The sequence below is a fragment of the Benincasa hispida genome, chromosome 4 (genome assembly GCF_027475165.1).
Source record: "Benincasa hispida cultivar pf3 chromosome 4, pf3_genome.v1.1, whole genome shotgun sequence".
Classification (NCBI taxonomy): Eukaryota; Viridiplantae; Streptophyta; class Magnoliopsida; order Cucurbitales; family Cucurbitaceae; genus Benincasa; species Benincasa hispida.
Genome location: NC_143481.1, coordinates 69304364 through 69325810, shown reverse-complemented (window position 1 = coordinate 69325810; position 21447 = coordinate 69304364). Strand labels below are relative to the sequence as shown.

The following is a 21447-nucleotide window of genomic DNA, read 5'->3' as shown; positions in this document are numbered from 1 at the left end:
CGAAGAGATCATCTATACGAGGCAATGGGTACTTATTCTTAATGGTCACCTTATTCAACTGTCTATAGTCTATACATAATCTAAGAGTACCGTCTTTCTTCTTAACAAACAAGACTGGCGCTCCCCAAGGTGACACACTGGGTCTAATGTACCCCTTATTCACAAGTTCCTGTAACTAAACTTTTAACTCCTAAAGTTCTGTTGGTGCCATCCTATATGGTGCCTGGGATATAGGTGTTGTATTCGGAACTAACTCAATAATAAACTCTATTTCCCTGTTAGGTGGTAAGCCTGGTAACTCTTCAGGGAACACATCTAAGAATTATTGTACCACAGGTACATCCTCAGGTCTCAGCTTCTTATCCTGTGAAACTGCTACATAGGCTAAATAGGCTTCACATCCCTTACTCAGCAGCTTCCTAACCTTCATTGTTGATATTAAACTTCCTTGAAGTATTCTTTTACTTCCTACCAGAGTTATCTCTTTTTCACCTAGTTTCCTAAACACTATTTCTTTCTTAAAACAATCCATAGTGGCATAGTGTTTACTTAAGAAATCTATACCTAAGATAACATCAAACTCTAGTAATTCTAATGGAATCAAGTCAACCCATAAACTCCGATTTCCAAGAATTACTTCACAATTTCTGTAATACTCATGTACAACTAGAGTATCTCCTACAGGCATAGAGATAAATAAATACTCATTCATACGCTCAGGCACTCTATCTATATGCAATGCACACATGCTAGATATGAATGAGTGCGTAGCACCAGGATCAAATAATGCATAAGCGGATTGTTTTCATAAAGTTATCGTACCAGTTACGACATCTGGATCCTCTTCCGCTTCCTGGTGTGTCATAGCGTATACTCTACCCTACTGCTGCTGCTGTTGCTGTTGCTATTGGGGTCGTCCAGCTAACCCTTTCTACTTAGCTACACCAAATCCCTCACCTCTAGTTCCGGTCACCCCGCCCCAGACCACCTTCTCAGCCTGAGAAAGGGCGTGACTACAGCAGTTATCAACTCTGTTGTTGACACTTACTGCCTAATAACTTTTGCGGAATAACTCTGATACCAAGATATAACTCATATACAGCGGATGCCTTGTAGGCCAAAAATTTATTAATTCAGAAACATAACATGTTTAGAGTCATTACAACAATAGATTCACAAGTCCCAAAGCCCAAAACCCTAGTCCCTATATGAACAACTATAACATGTGTATAATATTCACAGTAACCACCTAACAGACGGGTTACAATATCCTTATCCTTTAGTGGCAGAGTAGATGCAGAGCTATCTCCTGAGGATTTGACCTCTACCTGGGGGAAAGAAAAACATTTGAAAACGGGGTGAGCTTGCTAGCCCAGTGAGAGACTTAAGAAAGATAAGTGTTTCTCAGGAAAAAGTCTCAATAAAGAGATTAAATTGAAATATAAACATCTACAGTAACCTTATACTGCAGTATAAATATTTTCCAAGCATAAAACATATAAAGTTGTTTTTATCAGAAAACATTAAAACTGTTTCTCAGTTGAGAATAACCCTGTTGTGGTTAAAAATAATCCTAACACCAACTGCTAGTCAAGAGAGAACCCTTTTGCTCAATCTCTGACTTTAACTACCTACGTGCACGTGACCATACTAAGTACCGTCATACCTTAGGTACTTCTGCTTAGATACCTTCTCAAATGTCCTTCAGTATCGAGCTACTAAGATACCTTCTCAAATGTCCTTCGGTATCAAGTTGGTCAGGTACCTTCTCAAATGTCCTTCAGTACCAAGTTGGTTTGATACATTCTCAAATGTCCTTCGGTATCAAGTTGGGCGGATACCTTCTCAAATATCCTTCGGTATCGCGTTTTAAGTAAAACTAGTCATAAATGACTTTCTCTTTAAAGCATGTAAAGTATAACACATATAAAAAACATGGCTTTAAAGATACTAACATAGATTTTCAACAAACTTCCCACACATGCATGCGTTCAAAACATAACTCATGGTTTGCTTGGAAATTACTTTGTAAACTAGCTGGCATGAGAATAATATTCTTTAAAACATGCTTTCTTTAAAACATTGTAAATATTTTACTCAAACATTTTTGTCACTCACCTCGATCGTTTAGGAACTTTTCACTCTAGAAGTTCCTTGTTTACCTCGGGCTCCCTCTTTCAACCCCTAAAATCCAGATTCAATTTACAACTCAGATTACTCATAGTTATAAGCCTTGTTTTGAGATACTTCCTTCTACAAACATATTATAAAATGTCTCAGGAAGCTTACCCTAAAATCTGAGCTCAGAACTTCTCGTGGTTTGGCCGAAATCACAAAATCTCCAAGATTGGCTCAAGCTTACCCGACAGCCTAACCCTTTCTGTCTTCTTCTCAGTTTTCAGCCCGATACCTTAGAGCTTCTTCTTCTGAAGCCTTATCCTGAAAACTAGACTTTCAGAACTTTCAGGTGGCTTTGGAATCACTCCAAACACACGAGTAACCTGGGAGAACTCCTCGTCCCAAGTTGATGCTGTTTTCCAGACTTTACTGTCCACTACGTCCTCTTTGAAGCTCTATGATCAACGCATGGATTTTGCACTCAACGCAATGTTTACTCAGCTTTCCTACTCTTTTTAATGTCTTTTTGAATTGTGATCTGAAAAAGAAGTCCGTGGCCCTATTTATTGGCGTCCAAAAGCTTTCCAAGTTCGACACCTCTTACTTGTCTGCATTGTCCATGTGTTTCTTCCTCACACTATCAATGCAATGTTCAATCAATGCAACTCTATATTCTTCTCCTACATAGCCAATGCATGGTGCTCAATTTTGCAAGTCTCCTCATGCACCCACCTCAAATTCTAAGGCTTAAGGTTTCTTCCCAAGAAGCCACATGTTTGATGACGTCCTCCATGTGAGCTCATCCCTCATATGCGTCCACAAACCCTTGGATGTTCAACACATAGTCCATACTCAATGCATAGCAACCCAACTTAGTCACCATAAGCCCTAATCATCGCAAGAGCCAGCCACCACCAACGCATAGGATGGTCGCTCGTCCTCGACGCATAACTCGCTAGGCATCACCGCAAGGCTCATTGACGCAAGGCGCTTGGCATGGGCGCTGGTCACCGACGCATGGGCGTGTGGCATGGGCGTTGGGCGCATGGTCACTCGGTAGGGTGCTTGATGCATGGCAGGGGTGCTCGACGCATGGGTTGGGTGCTTGGCATGGGTACTTGACGCATGCCACCCTTCCAACGCATGCCTTGCCCGCATCCTCGCCTACCCTTGTGCCATCCAACCTTCCAACACATCACTTCAACTTTCCTTCCTTCAACCACATACCACCACCAACACATCCATCACAACCCTTCCAACGCATCTATCACAAGTTTTATACTTAGCCAAATTTTCCAAGTTTTTCCCCAAAAGTCAAGCTTCCAAATTTCCTCTTTTTTTCTAATTTTCCACCCTTTTCTCTACCATTACACATTAGTTTCCACATCAACCTACTCATCACACTGGTCTAAGTAGGGAACATACTCAAGTAGAGAAATTAGGATTCGGGGTTCACATGTAATATCTATAAAGTGGACGATATTCGTAGTATCACCAGGATAAGGTACCTAACCTTATCCATTTACTACAAACCATTAAGGTTATCACTTAAACATGATCCACCTGTATGCTCTACATACATATTTAAGCTACAAAAGATAACCTTGGATGTTAGTTTATTGGTTTATGAGTTAATGCTACTAAATGTTGAAAAAAAACACCTCATATTTTATTAAATAAGTAAAATGTTTGTACATTACAATTACAAACTACAAGACCCACGAGATTGAGGATATCAATCCCAATAACCTCCCATTTGTCCTAAAGCTAGTGAGGTGTACATCATAAAAGTCATACTAACATAAAATTACACATAAAACAATAAACTAGGGCATAATACGCGCCTAGTACAAAATCTTCCACTTGCCTTAGACTAAATATGGTATGTCCTGTAGACCCATGCTCTGTAGGTGACCCTCAAATACTTTAGCTGTGAGGGCCTTTGTAAATGGATCAGCAACGTTGTGCTCCGAAGCTATCTGTGTGACAATCACGTCCCCTCAATGCACAATCTCTTGGATGAGATGATACTTTTGCTTTATGTGTTTCTCATGCTTATGACTCCTAGGCTCTCGGGAATTAGCTACAACACCACTATTATCATAATAAAGGGCGATGGGCTTTAACATGTCTCGAACTACTTCCAAATCTATCAGGAATTTCCTGAGCCACATAGCTTCCTTAGCAGCTTCACAAGCCGTCATGTACTCAACCTTCATAGTGAAGTCAGCAATACACCCCTACTTAGTGCTCTTCCAGCTATTGCTCTCCGTTAAGAGTGAACATTGATCTTTATATGGATTTTCTAGAATCTTGATCAATATGGAAATCAGAGTCTGTGTATCTTGTAAGAATCAGATCCTTAGAACCATACACGAGCATGTAGTCTCTCATTCTCCATAGATACTTGAGAATGTTCTTAACGGTGGTCCAGTGATCAAATCCTGGATTAGACTAATATCTACTGACTATCCCTACTACATAACAAATGTCAGGTTTAGTACATAACATCACATATATCAGACTACCTATAGTCGATGCATAGAGGATCCGTCTCAATTCCTCAACTTCTTGAGGTGTCTTAGGACACTGTTCCTTAGACAATATGACTCCATGCCTAAAAGAAAGTAAACCTCTCTTAGAGTTCTACATCGAAAACTTGACAAGCATCTTGTCAATGTACGATGTCTTAGACTGGACTAGACTTTTGTTTTTTTTTTTTTATCTGTAAAGATCTAAATGTTGGGGTTGATGCCCTAAAGTCTCGTGTCCTGTAGTTTGTAAACAGTTTGTACGAACGCTTGTGTTGTTAATATATGATATTTACTTCACATCTTGTAATTTTTCTCAGTTACTTGTTTTATTTGCTTTACCACAAACCAATAAACATAAAATCCCTAGTTATCTGTATATAACTCAAGCATGTATGTGGTGACATACAAGTGGATCATGTCTTGAGTGATAACCAAAATGGTATGTAGTATATGGATATAAGGAGGGAAACCTTATCCGGTAATGCTACAGACACAGTTTGTGAAATGGTCACAAGTGTTGTGACTTGTCACAGATGGTCTGATTCTAATCATTCGTGCTGGGGACATGCGAGCGGGGGCGTCCTCTACAAAGAGTTTGTATAAGACCTGACCATAAAGTGTTAACGTCTCGTTATATAACACCGATTATGACAGAGACTTCACTTCACTAGGATTATCATAGATAACATGACCTCAATCCTGAGTGAGTTGGGAACTCCTGCCATTGAGGGCAGTTCTTTGATTTGTATGGGTGCGAGTGGCCAGTTCGCCGATTCAAACCTACCATTTTGGGGATTCATCTGATTTGGGAGCTGGGAACTCAGTTACACAAGATGGAATTCACTCCTTCCACGATGCAGAGGTAAATAGATAGATAGCTCCCTTAAGGGCTGATTCCAGGGCTTGAACGATGTGGCGCCACACACCTTCTCTTGGCCCGAGAGGTGTTCACACATAGTTGGACTATGTTGTATTGTTCATTAGAGGAATTAGTGGTACTTAAGGAGTGAGATGTAACTACAGGAGCATAACGGTAATTTGGCCCAATTGTACTTACGAGCATCTGTGAAGGGTCATCGTACTCATGATTGGTTATATCCGATGGACACAGAAATATATCTGTAGTGAGAAGAGTTCAGTTGTTGGTCTTTAGTGGAATGTCTGACAGTTAACGGATGGTGGATCTCGTGGCTAAAGAGTTTAGTCAGTTATTCACAGACCGTTGGAGCTTCGAGCCACAGGTCCATTAGTCCCCTAGGTAGCTTGGATAAAGTCGAAAACCAGTGTTTGGGTTAATTTGAAATGTTCAAATTGACAAGGGAAAATTCGATTATATATGATATAATTGGACTGGTTAATTATATATGATATAATTGGCTAAATGTATGAGATACATTATTTTGGAGGAAATTAGATATAAATATGATTTATATCAAGTAGAGGACAAAATACTAAAGTAGATATGTGATATCAAACTATAGGATAAAAATATAATATTATTATATTTATTAATTAATTAGTTGGTTAATTATATGATAATTAATCCAAATTTCACGTTTGGACGTGGGTTAGTGGGCAACATCGGTTATTATAACCGATGAGTTAAAATGAAAAATGTTTTCATTTTGAATTGTCCGTCAATCGCCCAAAAGATTTCGAGAGCGCGCATTGATGAACATTCTAAGCGATTACTTAAGAAAATCGAGAGACTATACGATAGTTATTCTCTGCCTAAACGATCATCCACCTCGCGCTAAACGATTGCACACAATTTCCTAAACAATCGGATAACTTCTCTAAACGATCGTATAGTGTGTCGTTTTTACTAAACGACCGTATACCTTTTCCTAAACGATCTTTCAATAAATCCTACACGATCGTGTAGCTCCTCCTAAACGATAAGCATCTCTGCTATGCGATAGTGGCTTTTTCCCTCCCACTTGCTTATCGCCTACAGGATTTGTGTTTCCTCCTTCCTCTACCAAATTCACCAAAGCCCACCCGTTTTCACTCCGAGAATACCTGGGGCTCTTTAGTGGTGGTGTCATCCCCGCGGTGTTCGTGTTCGTGCGTTGTTCGTGCTACTGTTGTCAATGCTGCTGTTGGGCGTTGGTAGATTGTGTGGAGGTTTTCTGCTGCTGTGAGTGCCGAAGATTGAAGATTGTCTTCAACTGGTATGGTACTCTTTCCCTTGTTATTTATATTGTTCTTAGCATGCCATTAATTAGTATTTGTTTGCATAACTGTATGTTGAATGTTTATAATTTTTATTTCGGTCACTGTGAGATCAGACCGATCCAAACACGCTCATGGAACTCTAAGATATGAGATCCTTCACTAAATGCCCAGAACAAACTGCGCCTCTCCCAAATCTTTCATTTGGAACTGGGTTGCTAACCAATTCTTAATTTGAGTCAGTAGACCTACATCATTCCCAATGAGTAGGATATCATCTACATACAACACTAGAAAAGCTTTATAAATGTTTTTTCCAATGTTAGTTTTATGAATGGTTTTAACACATAGGCATTTTATATGAGGTTTTTATACCATGATTTTCTTCGACGCATGCCTTAAAATGAATGTTAATCACATGATCCATGCTTTTAAATGATAAAGTTATTTATGAGTTCAACATGTGTTTTCCAGTAAGCCTATGCCATGTTTTACCGTGTGATTAAATTTATCAAGGAAATAGCACAAGTATACTTCATACTTTACAAGGCACTATGCGTTGATATGAAACCATGAAGTATGATTATTTCAAATATGTATTTTGTATGTGTTTCCATATGTTTCAATGTTGGTGCCTTGTACAAACCTTACTCTAATGTTGGTACCTAAGGCTTATTATAATAGTTAAAGGTAGCTGGGATACACATTTACCATTCGCAAAATTTGCTTATAGTAATAGTTACCATTCTTGCATTGGTATGACACCGTATGAGACTTTGTATGGAAGACCTGTAGAACTCCAGTTTGCTGGAATGAGATTGGTGAAAGACGGTTGATAGGACCAGAATTGGTTCAAACGACATCAGAAAATGTTAAGTTAATAAGAGAAAATCTAAAAATAGCTCATGATATTTTTAGACCCCGAACTCTAGGTTTCCTAGATAAGCATGTTTAGCCAAAGGAATGTTATATTAAATATTTAATAAATGGAAATCCATGTTTATTTATGGGAGTTATGGAGGAAGGGAAGAAAAACACAATAAAGGAGAAGGCTCACTAATTGGTTTTGGCTGGAGGCACTAAGTGTGAGGTGATGTGGCGGTTTAACTTTAGAGCTCGGGAGGCGACAGGAAGATTAAAAGGAGGTGGAAATTCAAAAGCTTGGTTTCAACAATTGGCATAAGGAAATTTAGTGAAATTGGTGCCATTTGAAAACTGGGAGAATCTAGTTTTCGAGATTGTCTTGCTGAAGAAAGATTTCAAGAGAAGAAGAACCAAAAGTGAAGAATTTGCAGCAGAGGCAAAATCTCGGATTAGTCAGGGCCCGAGGTGAAGATTGGAAGCTCCAGGCCAAACTACAAGGAATTTTTGGCTGATATTAGGTAAGAAAGTTAACTCAATTCTAAACAAGTTTGTAAAAGGAAGTTTCTTGAAATAATTCTAGATTTTGAGTTATGAATTTTTTGAAGTTGAAGCAGGAAATCTATGCATAAGCAGACAGCTGCTTGGGAAGAACAAGCAAACAGCTCACCGTGAGAGCGAGAGCGAGATAAGGAGGATGAGGATCTCGCTCAGAAGGATAACGTCGCTAATTTTTGTGATGAATCTCGCTCAAGAAGGAAATCTCGCTGGAAATTTAGGCTGAATCTCGTTGGTGAGGAAGCAAAGCTTGTTAATAGAGGTGAGTATCGCTAGGATGAAAGTTTTGCTAGGAAAAGCTTGATCTCGCTCATAATGAGGATCTCGCTCATGAGGATGAATTCACTCATGATGATTATCTCTCTAGTAATGTTGTTTTATGTTGATGAAAGTTCCATTAGTAAACGAGCTATCTGAGGTATTTTGCTAAGAATTCTAAGGGATTTAACCGAGAATTATGTCCTTTCAGGCCGAGAAGAGCTAGGAGAGGCGTATAAACCATTACGAGCCCCGACGAGCTGTGAGTGACTAAATGAAGTTAATGCTTTCAATATTTATGCATATAAGGCCATGTAAGTTACAGTGATGTTAATGATGAATTTATACTTCCTCAAGCAACAAATGGTTAATGAATAGCTTAATGTATCTTCTTCGCTTGTATATGTTTTAAAGAAGGCCAAGGTATGTTGTGAAATCATTACAAAGGTTAAGTTTCTAATGTTGAAATATGCTTTCTAGAGGAAGGCTATGATAGAATGAGTCCTTGTTTAAATGACATGCAAGGAAACTTAATTTGATGTTATGAAATAACCCGATACTGAAGGACATGGAGAAGTTATCTGGGTAATATTACCTAAGGTATTGACGGTACTTAGAAAACTCCACGTGCAAGTAGGTAGTTCTGAATGAGAGGCCGAAGTATGGGTCTCCTAGGCCATATTCCACCAAAGGGAGGCCGAAGTATGAGTCTCTTGGCCGGTAACAGGCGTTAGGAGCTAGAGCGTTGTAGGCTCATTCTCAACTAAGGAATAATGATATTTAATGATGTCTAAGAATGGTACTTAATGCTTATATCTAGAGAAAGTGGCTTGAGATACCCATTGGTATATATATTTACATGTTTATTGTGATGTAAGGCATGGTGTTAAATGATTCTATAGTCACTCACTGGGCTACTACCTCACAGATTTTCTGTGTTTTCATTTTTCAGGTAGCGGTCAGATTCCTCAAGGTTGATCTTGCTGCTGCTTCCACTGAAAGGCCCGACTTATTAAAAAAACTTAGGTTGATGATCTGCTTATGTACACATGTTTTGAGAGGGACTAGGGTTTTGTTAGAGATGTTTGGGGTCAACTGTGAATATTTTTCCCATAGATGTTATGTCATGGTTGTATGAATGTGGTTATATAATCTTATGTAGAACCTTAAGAAGGCATGCTGTATGCGTACATTATTAGTGTTTTAACAGGTTAGTATTTAGATTAGAAGGCTAAGGTGGTGAGTGCTGGCAGTAGGGCTAGTAACTACCATGGTCATATCCTCTTCCAGGTTAAGAGGGTAATCTGGGAGGGGGTGTGACAAGTAGTTATGTAGATAAAAGAAGAAGAAAGTTAATCACTCATCCTTTTTTCTCTCTAAGCTTTAGATTTTTCCTCTCTAAATTAGCCACTCACCATATTGCACCATCCCGTTCTAAGGCTGGAGAATAGTCGGGAAGACTCTTGTGGTGGTCTACGAACCGTTCTGAGGAGATTGGAGCTGATTTGGAGAAGATTCAAAGACTACAAAAGTTGTATTCTTTTCCCCTTTTATTTGTTTGATTCCATGCATACTTATCTTTATAATTAATCTAATTAGAGTACTTTAGATCCGTTTTCCTTCCGTTGCACTTGTGTTCATTCCATCATTCCATATGTCTATGTTAAGGAAATATGTACCCAACCTTACTCATATTCTCCAAGAGTAGCCAGTGCAATTGAAGGAGAATTTGTCTTATGAAGAGAAACAGTTCAGATTTTAGATAAGAAAGAGCAGGTGTTAAGAATCAAGATTATTTTGCTAGTAAAAGTCTTGTGGAAGAATAATGAAGTTGAAGAAGCTACATGGAAAATTGAAAATCAGATGAAAAACAGATATCCACATCTATTCACGTGAGGAGTTCAGAGCAAATTTTGAGGACAAAATTTCTTTAAGAGGAAGGTAAATTGTAACCCTTTGAACTTGTTTTACTAGTTAATTAAGGTTAAATTCTCTTAATTATTTGTTAAGATGTGTGTTAACAATAATGCAAAAGTAAGCTAAGTATATTTTAATGAATGATGCGTTTGTAATGTTTAAGAGAAGGAAAATCTTATAAATGTTAGGAATATATGCTCTTAGGTAGCAAAGGGTAGCCAACACTTAGACAAATTTTGGAAAGCTAAGACAAGTGAGGAACACATGGGCATTTGTGGGCTTAAGAACCTAAGAGTGGAAAATTGACTAAGTGTAACTGGAGGCATGCGTCAAGGGCCTTTAGAGGTTAGTGAAGACCTAGGATGGATAGGATGTGGACACTTAGGTTTGCCTTAGTGAACGCATGGTAGACGAGGAGTGCTAAGGCGTGTTAGAGGTAAGGAAGCATTTATGAGCAGTAGGCTCAAGCACGAGTGTCTAAGGGTAAAACCAACGTATGTGTTGAACGGTGATGCGTGCGAAAATGGGGATGCAGCGCTAGCCGTGGTATGCGTTGGCCGAGGCAAAAGGCTAGCAGGAACGTAAGGTTGGGCATTGGTAAGAGACTTAAGCCTTCAACTTATATAGTTAATTAGTGAGCTATTTGGCGTGCTTAGAGGCCTTACAAATGAGTTAAGTATGCTAACTGTCAATTTAAAGAACTTCATAAGCATGCAACCTTAGTATAAAAGGGAGTTTGAAGTTGAAGATTGGGCATTTTGAGCGTGCTAAGGGAGAAGAGTTGCCACTGATTTGAAGCTTGAGCTGTGAGGAAGCTAATTCAAGGTTGTTGGAAGAAGATTTCCAAGGAATTGAGTTGAAGGTTGAAGAATTTTTTCAAGTGTTCAAGAATCTATGGCCACGCGAACGAGTTGTAAGAATTAGTGAATTCCAAGCTTGGGGGAAAAGAATTAAAAGCTAGAATTCTAAGGTAAGGTAGTTAAGATGTTTAAAAATAAGTTCTTAGAAGGAAGTTTCATGAGATTGTACCTGGAATCTAAGTTATTCAAGCTAAAAGTGAAAATCTGAAATTTTGATTGAATGAACAAACAGGCAGTTACAATCCATGCATAAGCAAGCAGCTGACCAGCAAACGTTAATTGTGAACAACCCATTGTCGCATAAGCAAAGCCAATAAATTTTGACACATAAGGGTATCTTGTGTGAGCTGCCACACACACAAGTTGGTTGCAAAGTAAATTTTTGGTTAGGTGTGGTTATGTGTTAAATACAATATACTAAGGATACATCGCATAGTAAAGGAAGGAAACGATGTGTCGAACTAGGTTTAAAGTTCAACATGTGTTATTCTGAATAATAAGATAAGCTTGAGAAGAAGCTAAGGCGTTAACCAAAAACTCTTATTATTCTTACAAGGCATATGCGTATAGGGGAGACCTACAATCCTTTAAGGAAATAACCCAAAGTCCAGTGAGTGTCTAGTTTTCTAAGTGTTTTACTTATGAATGTTCAACGCATAGTTGCTCTTACCTCAGTGTTCAACGCATGATTTTAGTAATGGAAATTGAGTTTAACGAATGATTGATGTTTCTAAAGACAATTTTTATATGAAATCTCCATGTATTTACTTACGTGTTCATGTCATGATTTAGCATTTAAATGAGTTATCCATTGATTCCTGTAAGGTACCCAGTTATATAATGATCCTTGCTACCGAAGATATGTAAGGTAAGTAGGATCCTAATCAGTTTTATGTGCACGTAGGACTTATGTTATTGACATTGTTGAGATCGAGCAAAAGGGCTCTCTCTCAACTAAGATTAGTAGGGATTGAGCAAAAGAGCTCCCTACATATTTAGGCAAGGGAGTAGAGGAATTCTACATAATATGTTGATGAGTTTTAAATGTTATTTCCGAACCTTGGTATGTTAATGAGAATGTTTTATTATTAAGCTAATTATACTATGAGTTATGGAAGCATGTTTTCTTAAAAGAAGTTACTCACTGAGTTTTCTAACTCACTCTTTTTAATATTTTCCTCTACAGGTAGCAATCGACGTCCCGAGGCCTAGCATTTCTGCTAGTCAGTCACTTCTCAGACCCTCAGAAAATTGAAGCTTCGGTGACTCATCATGTTTTATTAATCTAGTCTTTATGCTCATGTCATAAGGGAACAGGGTAGACTTGTGTTGAACAGTGGTTGTAATAGACTAGTTTTTTGAAACTGCTATGCATGTTGAAGTTAATATTTTGGTTAATAGTAATCTGTATGCTTTAAGTTGTTGAGATTGTGTGTAATGTGAATTATAAACTACTAAGCAGGTGTAACAGGTACGAGGGACACATGTTTACAGGAGTATGTTGGTAATAGTTGTCATAAAAGGATTGACAACTACTGTTTTCACATCTCTTCTCGGATTAGGAGGGTAATCTAGGAAGAGGTGTGACATATCAAGTGCATTATTATCAAGTTTATTAATAGTATATCAGGCAAGTGTACCAACAATATAAATGATTGCATCATTATCAAGTTTATAAATTGTATATCAGTCAAGTGCATCAACAATATAACAAGTGCATCATTATCAAGTTTATAAATTGTATATCAGTCAAGTGCATCGACAATATAACGAGTGCACCAATCGGTAAATACTTGAAGTAACACTTGTATGTATCAATAGGATATCTAACAATGATCAATAATCCATGTATATCAATAATATATCTAACAACAACTAACATTTAATTAATAATTTTTGAAGTAAAAGATGTATGTTTCATTTTATAAGCATGAGATTTCAAGTGTATCAATGGTTTATCAGACACCAATCAGTAAATAATTTATTAACTGGTATAATTAAAATGAAGTATATTGCTAATATATCACCTATATATATTCAACATTGGTATATCACTTAGTGAATACACTAAAGATTGAATATATCAATAGCAGAAAGTATTTTAGACTTTTACTTATTTAACACTTGGGTTGAGCTAGTGTTTTGCTAAATCTGCAATAACAAAAAAATAAAAAAGGGAAAAATTGTAAAATTGATATTTTATTTTACTATGCATACAACTACCCTTCATCTCAAAGAGATTTTGTAATTTGTCTTATTGTTATTAGGGATAATGGTAAGAATAGCAACAAATATTATTGGTAAATACATTCCATTGTTCTAGTATTTAAATTTTACTTTCATAGGTGCATTAAAAGGTAATCAATAATATATATGATATTCTTCATATTTCGTATATATATTATTTATATTGTTAATACATCAACAAAAAAAAAAAATTGATTTATAAATGGAAATCAAGTTGAATTTTTTTACTATATTTACCCACTACTTAGATTGCGATAGTCTTTTATTAAGTTAAGATTATATAGTGGCTAAAAAAATTGAGATTATATAGACAATCTTTCTTTAGTCTCTATTTGACTATTAATAAAACCGCAAACGAAATTAAAATATTGTAATAAAGTCAAGGGAGAATTATTGATTTCGAATTTTAGTTTTGTAGCATCTGTCTCAGCCCCACATCATTTGATTGTCTTATCTTAGCTTTCATTTTAATATTATAAAAAGTAGTTTGGGCTAACCATAGTTAACTCCATTACTGTCATTTTAATTAGTTTCCTCCTCGAGTCGGGTCAATACTCCATGGCTGAACCTTCATCGTCGTCGTTTCAACCCATTTCTTCTCCGGCCAATAATATCGCAGTTCAATATGATGTATTCGTGAGTTTTCGAGGCGAAGATGTTAGAAACAATTTTGTTAGCCATCTTCAGGCTGCATTCAAACGCAAAGGAATCACAACTTTTTTCGATGAAGAGCTCAAGAGAGGGCAACAAATCTCTCCCGCTCTTCTTAAAGCTATACAACAATCTTCCATTTCCGTCGTCGTTTTCTCTGAGAACTATGCTTCTTCTAGATGGTGTTTGGATGAGCTTTTGAAGATTGTTGAATGTAGAAACACGTATGGCCAGATCGTCCTCCCGGTTTTCTACCATGTAGATCCATCAAATGTCCGAAATCAGACAGGGATTTATGCAGAAGCATTCGCTAAACATCAGCAAACTCGCGAACAAGATGAAATACAAAAATGGAGGGATGCTCTCACAGAAGTTGCAAATTTGTCTGGTTTGGATTCCGCTAACTGGTAACTTAAACTTCTTTTAATATTTTATTCATTTTGTCATCTTTTACATTACTTTATATTATAAATCATTTTGATCCGAAGTGTTTTCATATTATTAAAGTTTGTTTTCTTTAGAACCACTAAATTATTAAAAAGGGCACAGAAGAGGTTATGGCCTGAGGAAAAGAAATTTAGGGGGAAAAAAAAAAAAAGAGGAGTAAGGAGAGGGGGAGATTGTGACCATCTATCTTATTCTATTCTTTTTGTGGCATTTTTCAGGAGGCTAGAGTCTGAAATGATTGACAAAATCACTCAAGAAATACTTAAGAAACTAGACCGTTTAACGTTAAATAACGTCGATGGTGTAGTTGGAATTGAAGTTCGTGTGGAGCGTATTGAGTCTTGTCTACGTTCTGATGATTCCAATGATGATGTTCGCATTTTAGGCATTTGGGGAATGGGTGGCATTGGTAAAACTACAGTTGCCACAGCTTTGTTTCATAAAATAAAATATGAATTTGATGGTTATTGCTTTCTTGAGAACGTTAGAGAAAATTATGGTAAAAATGGACATGGACTACCAAATTTACAAAGGATGCTTCTATCTCAAGTTACGCAGGAACAACAACACCTTTCAATGCATATTTCAAGAGCTTTCCTTAAAAGTAGGTTGTGTGGAAAGAAGGTGCTCATTGTTCTTGATGATATTGATGACATAGAACAATTAGAGAATTTAGTTGGAGGATGCAATTGGTTTGGAGTAGGAAGTAGAATTGTCATAACAACTAGAAATAGACAACTTCTTATTGATCAAGTTGATGAAGTTTATGACTACGCAAGGGAGCAGTTGTCTGATGAGGAAGCTTTGCTTCTCTTTAGTCACTATGCGTTTAAAACAACCCAACCACCAGAGAATTACCTTGAGCTTTCGAGAAAGGCTATAAATTATGCATCAGGGATTCCCTTAGCTCTCAAGCTCTTAGGTTCTTATCTACGTAAAAAAGATGAAAGAACGTGGAAAAGTGCATTGGCTAGACTAGAAAGATTTTCCGACGATGAAATATTTAGGAGAGTACTAGAGCTAAGCTTTGAAGGACTTAATTCAAATGAGAAAGACATTCTACTTGATGTAGCATGTTTCTTTAAGGGAGAGGATATTGAACTTGCCAGTTTAGTATGGGATGCTTGTGGCTTTTTCTCGCATGATGCTATTTCTGCACTTAGTGACAAGTGTCTCATATCAGTGGAAAACAACAACTCTCGACTTTGGATGCATGATTTGATTCAAGAGATGTGCAAAGCAATTGTTCGAAAAGAGAGCATTGAACCGGGTGAGCGCACTCGGTTGTGGGAACCTGAAGATATCGTTCATGTATTTAACAAAGATAGTGTGAGTATTACGAGTTGTTTAGGATTATGCATGCTTGACATACTAATTAATTAACTGGATATATTCTACTTGTTTGATTATAATACAGGGGACTTCAAAAATTCAATGCATAATCTTGGACTTGTCAGAAACTAAAGAGGTATTAGAATTAGGTGAGGAAGCTTTTGTGAAAATGGAGAAACTGAGATTGTTGAAGTTCTTCTCTAGACAATTAGATGAAATCAGCACCAATATAAGGCTTCCTCGTGGTTTGACAATGCTTCCAGATAGCTTGACATATCTTTTTTGGGATTTCTATCCGAACAAGTTTCTTGCTTCAAAATTTCATCCAGAAAATCTTGTTGGGTTGTTTTTACGGCAGAGTTGCATTAGACAACTGTGGAAAGGACACCGGGTAATATTTATTTATTTATCTCTCTCTCTCTCTGTATTTGAAAGGGCCGAGTAATTTGTCAATTGTTAAAATTAGTTAGTTCATGGTGTAATGAAATTATTATTTTATTATTTTATTGATATTACTTTTTCTTTTTCTCTTACAGACATTTAAACATTTAAAAAAAATTGACCTCAACAATTCTAGGCATCTATCTGAAATACCTGATCTATCAGGAGCTCAGTATCTTGAGTATATTGATTCACACGACTGTACAGAATTAACTAAAATCCACCCTTCTATCAGCACTCTAAGGAAACTCACTTATCTGAATCTAAGCGGCTGTAGGAAGCTACGGAATCTTGCAAGCAACATTTGTATGGAACGTCTCGAAAGGCTTTTTCTCCATGGTTGTGAAAACCTCCAATACTTTCCAACCATTTCTGGTAATATGGAACGTTTGTATGAACTTTCCCTAGATGGAACTGGTGTGTCAAATCTGCCTTCATCCATTGAAAATCTCACTGGTCTTACTAAGCTTAAACTTTCAAACTGCAAAAAACTCGTGGGTCTTCCAAATAACATCTGTAATTTGAAACGTCTTGAAAAACTTTTTCTCTCTGGTTGTGAAAGCCTCCAACATCTTCCAGAAAACATTGGGCATTTAGAATCATTATCAGAGTTTTATGCAGACGGAACTTCAATTAAACAAGTTCCATCCTCCATTATCTATTTGAAGAATATTTCAAGGTTATCATTTGGTGGATGTAGAGGAATGATAAAGCCATCATCTTCCCAATCCCATTGGTTGTCTAGGTTACTTCCTAGAAGCAACAGTAGTCCAAGATGTATGGGTGGTTTGCAGTTGCCTCCTTTGGGCGGCTTTCAAAATCTTAGTAGTCTTTGTCTTAGTAACTGCAATCTTGTGGAAGTGCCAAGTGGTCTACACAACTTGCCCTCCTTGAGTGAACTTGACTTAAGTGGAAATAACTTTGAGACCTTACCTCAAACCATATTCTACAATCTTTCTAGTTTATCTACTCTAGAGTTGAGTCATTGCACAAGACTCCGTTCGTTACCGGAACTTCCACCCAACCTCCATACCTTGTTGGCAGATGAATGTACATCCCTAGAATCAATTATGAGCCTTAAATCTTTGTTTGGAGGAACTGGTACAAGTCCTGCTGACAAAAAGTTAAAATTTGCCAATTGTTTGAAACTAAAGAAGGAAGGCAACATCTTGGAGTCCTTATTACAGGGGGTTCATCTTGTAGAAAAAGAAGGGCAGGAGTTATATGATATGGTAAGGTTCTCATCTTTCTCGAGTTTGCATAATTTATAGATGATCAATACAACATAACTAACTCGTTGCTCGAGTATTGTTTGCAGGGTATTTATCATGGCGGCCTAGGTCTTAAGGTGGGGGCGATGTATCCAGGGAGTGAAATTCCACAATGGTTTAGTAATAATCAAGCAGAGGGCAATACTGTAACCCTCCTGCTTCCTCAACATTGTATTGATAACTCTTTGGCGTTTGCTCTATGTCTTATTGTTTCTCAGAGTGAGGGTGACACGGTTTTACATTCTGATGTTAGTGTTCACTTTCGATTGACATTTCGACATGATAATGAGAATGCCGGCCGAAGCAATTTCTGTTTCTTGAGTGGAGGACAGAGCTTGGTGTCCTTTAAAGAAGATCATGTTGTTTTTGGACTTGTATCCATGGTTCGCTACATTGTTGCAGGTGCAATGATGGAACCTTGGCCTAGGAATTGCAATCACATTGAATGTTTCTTTAGGTTTGGCGGGTATTTGGACAACAGCTATGCCCCTGTAAAGGTGAAAAGGTGTGCAGTTCGCTTGGTAAACGTGGAGGGAAAAACGCAACCTATTTTCCTTGGTTTCTTTGGTTAGAATCGTTTTCTAAATTCCCACTTTAAAATCTCTCTTTAAACCCATCTACCGAGTACTCACTACCTCTTCACATCTTTAAACTTACATTTGTGTTTATCATTTTTACTTGCTTTGTATTTTCAGTTTCATCATTGCATGAATATTTAACACAACTTCTTAGCCATTGGACTGCATTAGTAGTCTATATCAATTAACAAGAAATCACGTTGTATGAGAATAATATCTAAGCTTCATTTATGTACTTTGGAAGTGAAATTTAGATATGGATGTTTTCTATTGGTTGTTAAGAGCATAAGTATATTAAAGATTGTATCCTCTTTCTTAATCTATTCTTTTTATGGCATTTTTCAGGAGGTTAGAGTCTGAAATGATTGACAAAATCACTCAAGAAACACCTAAAAAACTAGACCGTTTAACATTAAATGATGTTGATGGTGTAGTTGGAATTGAAGATTGTGTGGTTTGTATTGAGTCTGGTCTACGAGATTCCAATGATGATGTTCGCATTTTAGGCATTTGAGGAACGGCATTGGTAAAACTACCATTCACTGCCACGCTCTGTTTTTATTTTAAATTCTGGTTAAAATGGACATGGACTACCAAAGTTACAAATGATGCTTCTATCTCAGGTTACGCAGGAACCACACCCTCAATGCATATTTCAAGAGCTTTCCTTAAAAATAGGTTGAGTGGAAAGAAGGTGCTCATTGTTCTTGATGATATTGATGACCATGACATAGAACAATTAGATAATTTAGTTGGAGGATGCATTGGTTTGGAGTAGGAAGTAGAATTTTCATAACAACTAGAAACAGATGGGAGAATTTGGATAGACAGGAGGCCGATGATGGTATATTGAAGGCTCTTCTCTGGTTGCCAGAGTTGAAATGCTTTCTGTGAAAAACATGTATAACCCACCGGAATCTGAAGAATCTAGCGAAGAAAGTGAGAGCCAAGATGAGGTTTTGGACGACTCTTATTCTACTTCGAATGGAAATGAGTCAGTTGCCATAAAAGCTAGGGACGATGGAAAAGAGAGGAATATAGGCAGCGATAAAATAGACAGTGAAAATGATATTTTGAACAATGAGTTGGGTGGGGGAGATGGAGACTCGAGTGAGAATAGATGTGGCAATGGCAATAGAAGAAGTGAAAGTAGAGGCAAAATCTGGTGAGGTAGAGGGTTCAGAGGAGGAGGATTGTGTGGTGGAAGGTTCCTTTTCAGGTGTTGAGGTACTGTTTTTTAAGGGCTAGCCCTGCCTGGTCCTTTTATGTGGCTGCTGCTTTCATGGGAATAGTGATATTGGGACATAGATTGTACAAGATGAAGAGGAAAGCTAAGAGCCTTCACTTGAAGATTGCTGTGAATGATAATGTTAGTTATTGCTTCTTTCAATCATCTTATTTTTGTAATCCTTAGGTGGAGTTCTTTTGTTTAATAGCCTCTTTGGAAGTAACTTAGTTTTGGGTCAATCGGGGATGTTTATGTTTGGAGATCTAAGTTTAACTCCGAACAACCTAATTTGTTTTCTGGGATGTCGTTCTTGTGATTGAGATGGTGTTGTTCTAAGCTTTTGATTGTTTCCAATAGGAAAGTTCTCTCAATGAAAATTTTCTTTCCTAGAAGAAGAATATTTTAGATCTTTAGTTGTCATTCGTCATACATGTGATCCATTGTATATGCTCTCTATTAGTTGTGATTTTTTTGTTGTAATTGATGTGGACTATCTTGATTAATCTGGGTTGCCTATAATTGTCAACGTAGACAAGTTTGACCATTGTAAATTGTTTGATAAAAACGTTTTGAGACCTGGTAAACTGATTTTTGTTTTTATTTCGGAAACTACAAGAACCCCTATAGGCAATGCCAAGAAACTTGACTCCTTTAGTAGTGCTAGTGGTGCGTTTTTTTCTACTTTTGATCGAACTTTTGGGGAAGGAACTCTAGATGATTCAATGCCAGAACGCAAGGGTTGTATAGAGAGTTGCAAACCTTTTTGGTTTGGATTTTTTTCACAGTAGAACCTGTTAGAAATTTTGAAGTGTGAAATAGAATTGCGATGTAGTTAGATTATTAAATGAAAGCTTGTTAGTGGGCAATTAGTCCAGATAGAAGCTTTCATAAGATGAAGTGAGAATAGTTATAGGCTTATCGCCTTATGTGAATGTATAACTTCATCATTATGATTCATTGAGTGAAAAATTGAGGTTTTGTCCTCTCCCCATATAATGGTTGGGCTTGGGCAGGGTTTGACTTACGAATCCATTTCATACTCTGCAAAACTTGATTGAATGATGATAAAAACTTATACTGGTACACAACTTTTTGTAGCAGGTATCGCAGTTTGCGGTTAGGGCTGCACGTTTGAATAAGGCCTTCGCGGTTGTGAGATGGGTGCCTATGGTGAGAGCCTCATTGACAGGTACAGTTGCAAACTTTTGGCCTGCCATAAGTATGAGATGAAGTTTCTTTTCATCTATTTCTAGGTGTTGGAGGCCTGCATATGTATTAGAAGTTAACATAGGTGAGTGTCAATGAAATTCATGAGAAGCTTTATTTATATATATATACATATGTGTGTGTGTTAGACGATATATAATTTAGTTAAAATATCTTTTTGATCCTTGTACTTCGATAATTGTTCCTTTAGGTCTTTATACTTTCAAATGTCTAATTTTGGTTTTTGTACTTCCAATAAAGCTTAAAATTGGTCCCTACGTTAAATTAGACTTAAAAATAAGTTGTGTTGCCAATAAAAATAATAAAAAAGAATGAAATAGGATAGAAAATTAAAAGTCAAGACACTTGGGTTAAAAAATCAGTTTTTTTTTTCTCTTTCCCTTCCATCCTCTTTTTCTTCTGCAACTTCATCTTGTCCGTCCTTTCTATCTTCCCCTTCTCCAACTTCACTTTCTTTCTTTCACCATTTATTTGTAAATTTAGTCATGATTTTTTCAAAATCTGCAAGTATAGCAAAAAAATCTCAGACTGATTTCTATTTTTCTGTTATTTGAACTTTATTCTTATTGGTGTATCAATGATATACCTAATATTCTTCAATACTTTTTTTTTAATAAATTCTTTTAATTTCTTATATATATATATATATATTAGATATATGGCTGGTACGAACATGAAGATAAACTTTGTATAATTTATAAACGGAAATCAAGTTAATTTTTTTTTGCTATACTTACAAAAAAA

The 21447-nt window shown here is 36.9% G+C and overlaps 1 protein-coding gene and 1 pseudogene across 3 annotated transcripts; both read left to right on the top strand.

Moving 5' to 3' along the window:
• The first annotated feature begins 14018 nt into the window (after positions 1-14018).
• LOC120076684 (TMV resistance protein N-like) lies at positions 14019-19883 on the top strand. Of its 2 annotated transcripts, none has more exons than XR_016529135.1 (7): positions 14019-14586; positions 14845-15955; positions 16044-16349; positions 16495-17631; positions 17718-18237; positions 18594-18774; positions 18872-19883. XR_016529135.1 is itself a non-coding variant. In XM_090312794.1 (7 exons), the coding sequence occupies exons 1-6, from the start codon at positions 14087-14089 to the stop codon at positions 18760-18762; spliced, it is 3681 nt and encodes a 1226-aa protein (XP_090168920.1). In that variant the 5' UTR covers positions 14019-14086; the 3' UTR covers positions 18763-18774; positions 18872-19883. The 2 variants fall into 2 exon arrangements, 1 of the variants encoding a protein (XP_090168920.1); XM_090312794.1 differs by having other exon boundaries at positions 17718-18175.
• Positions 19008-20872, top strand: LOC150036918 (uncharacterized; annotated as a pseudogene). Its single transcript, XR_016529136.1, has 2 exons — positions 19008-19617; positions 20575-20872. The product of XR_016529136.1 is annotated as an uncharacterized LOC150036918 (transcript).
• The last annotated feature ends 575 nt before the right edge of the window (positions 20873-21447 follow it).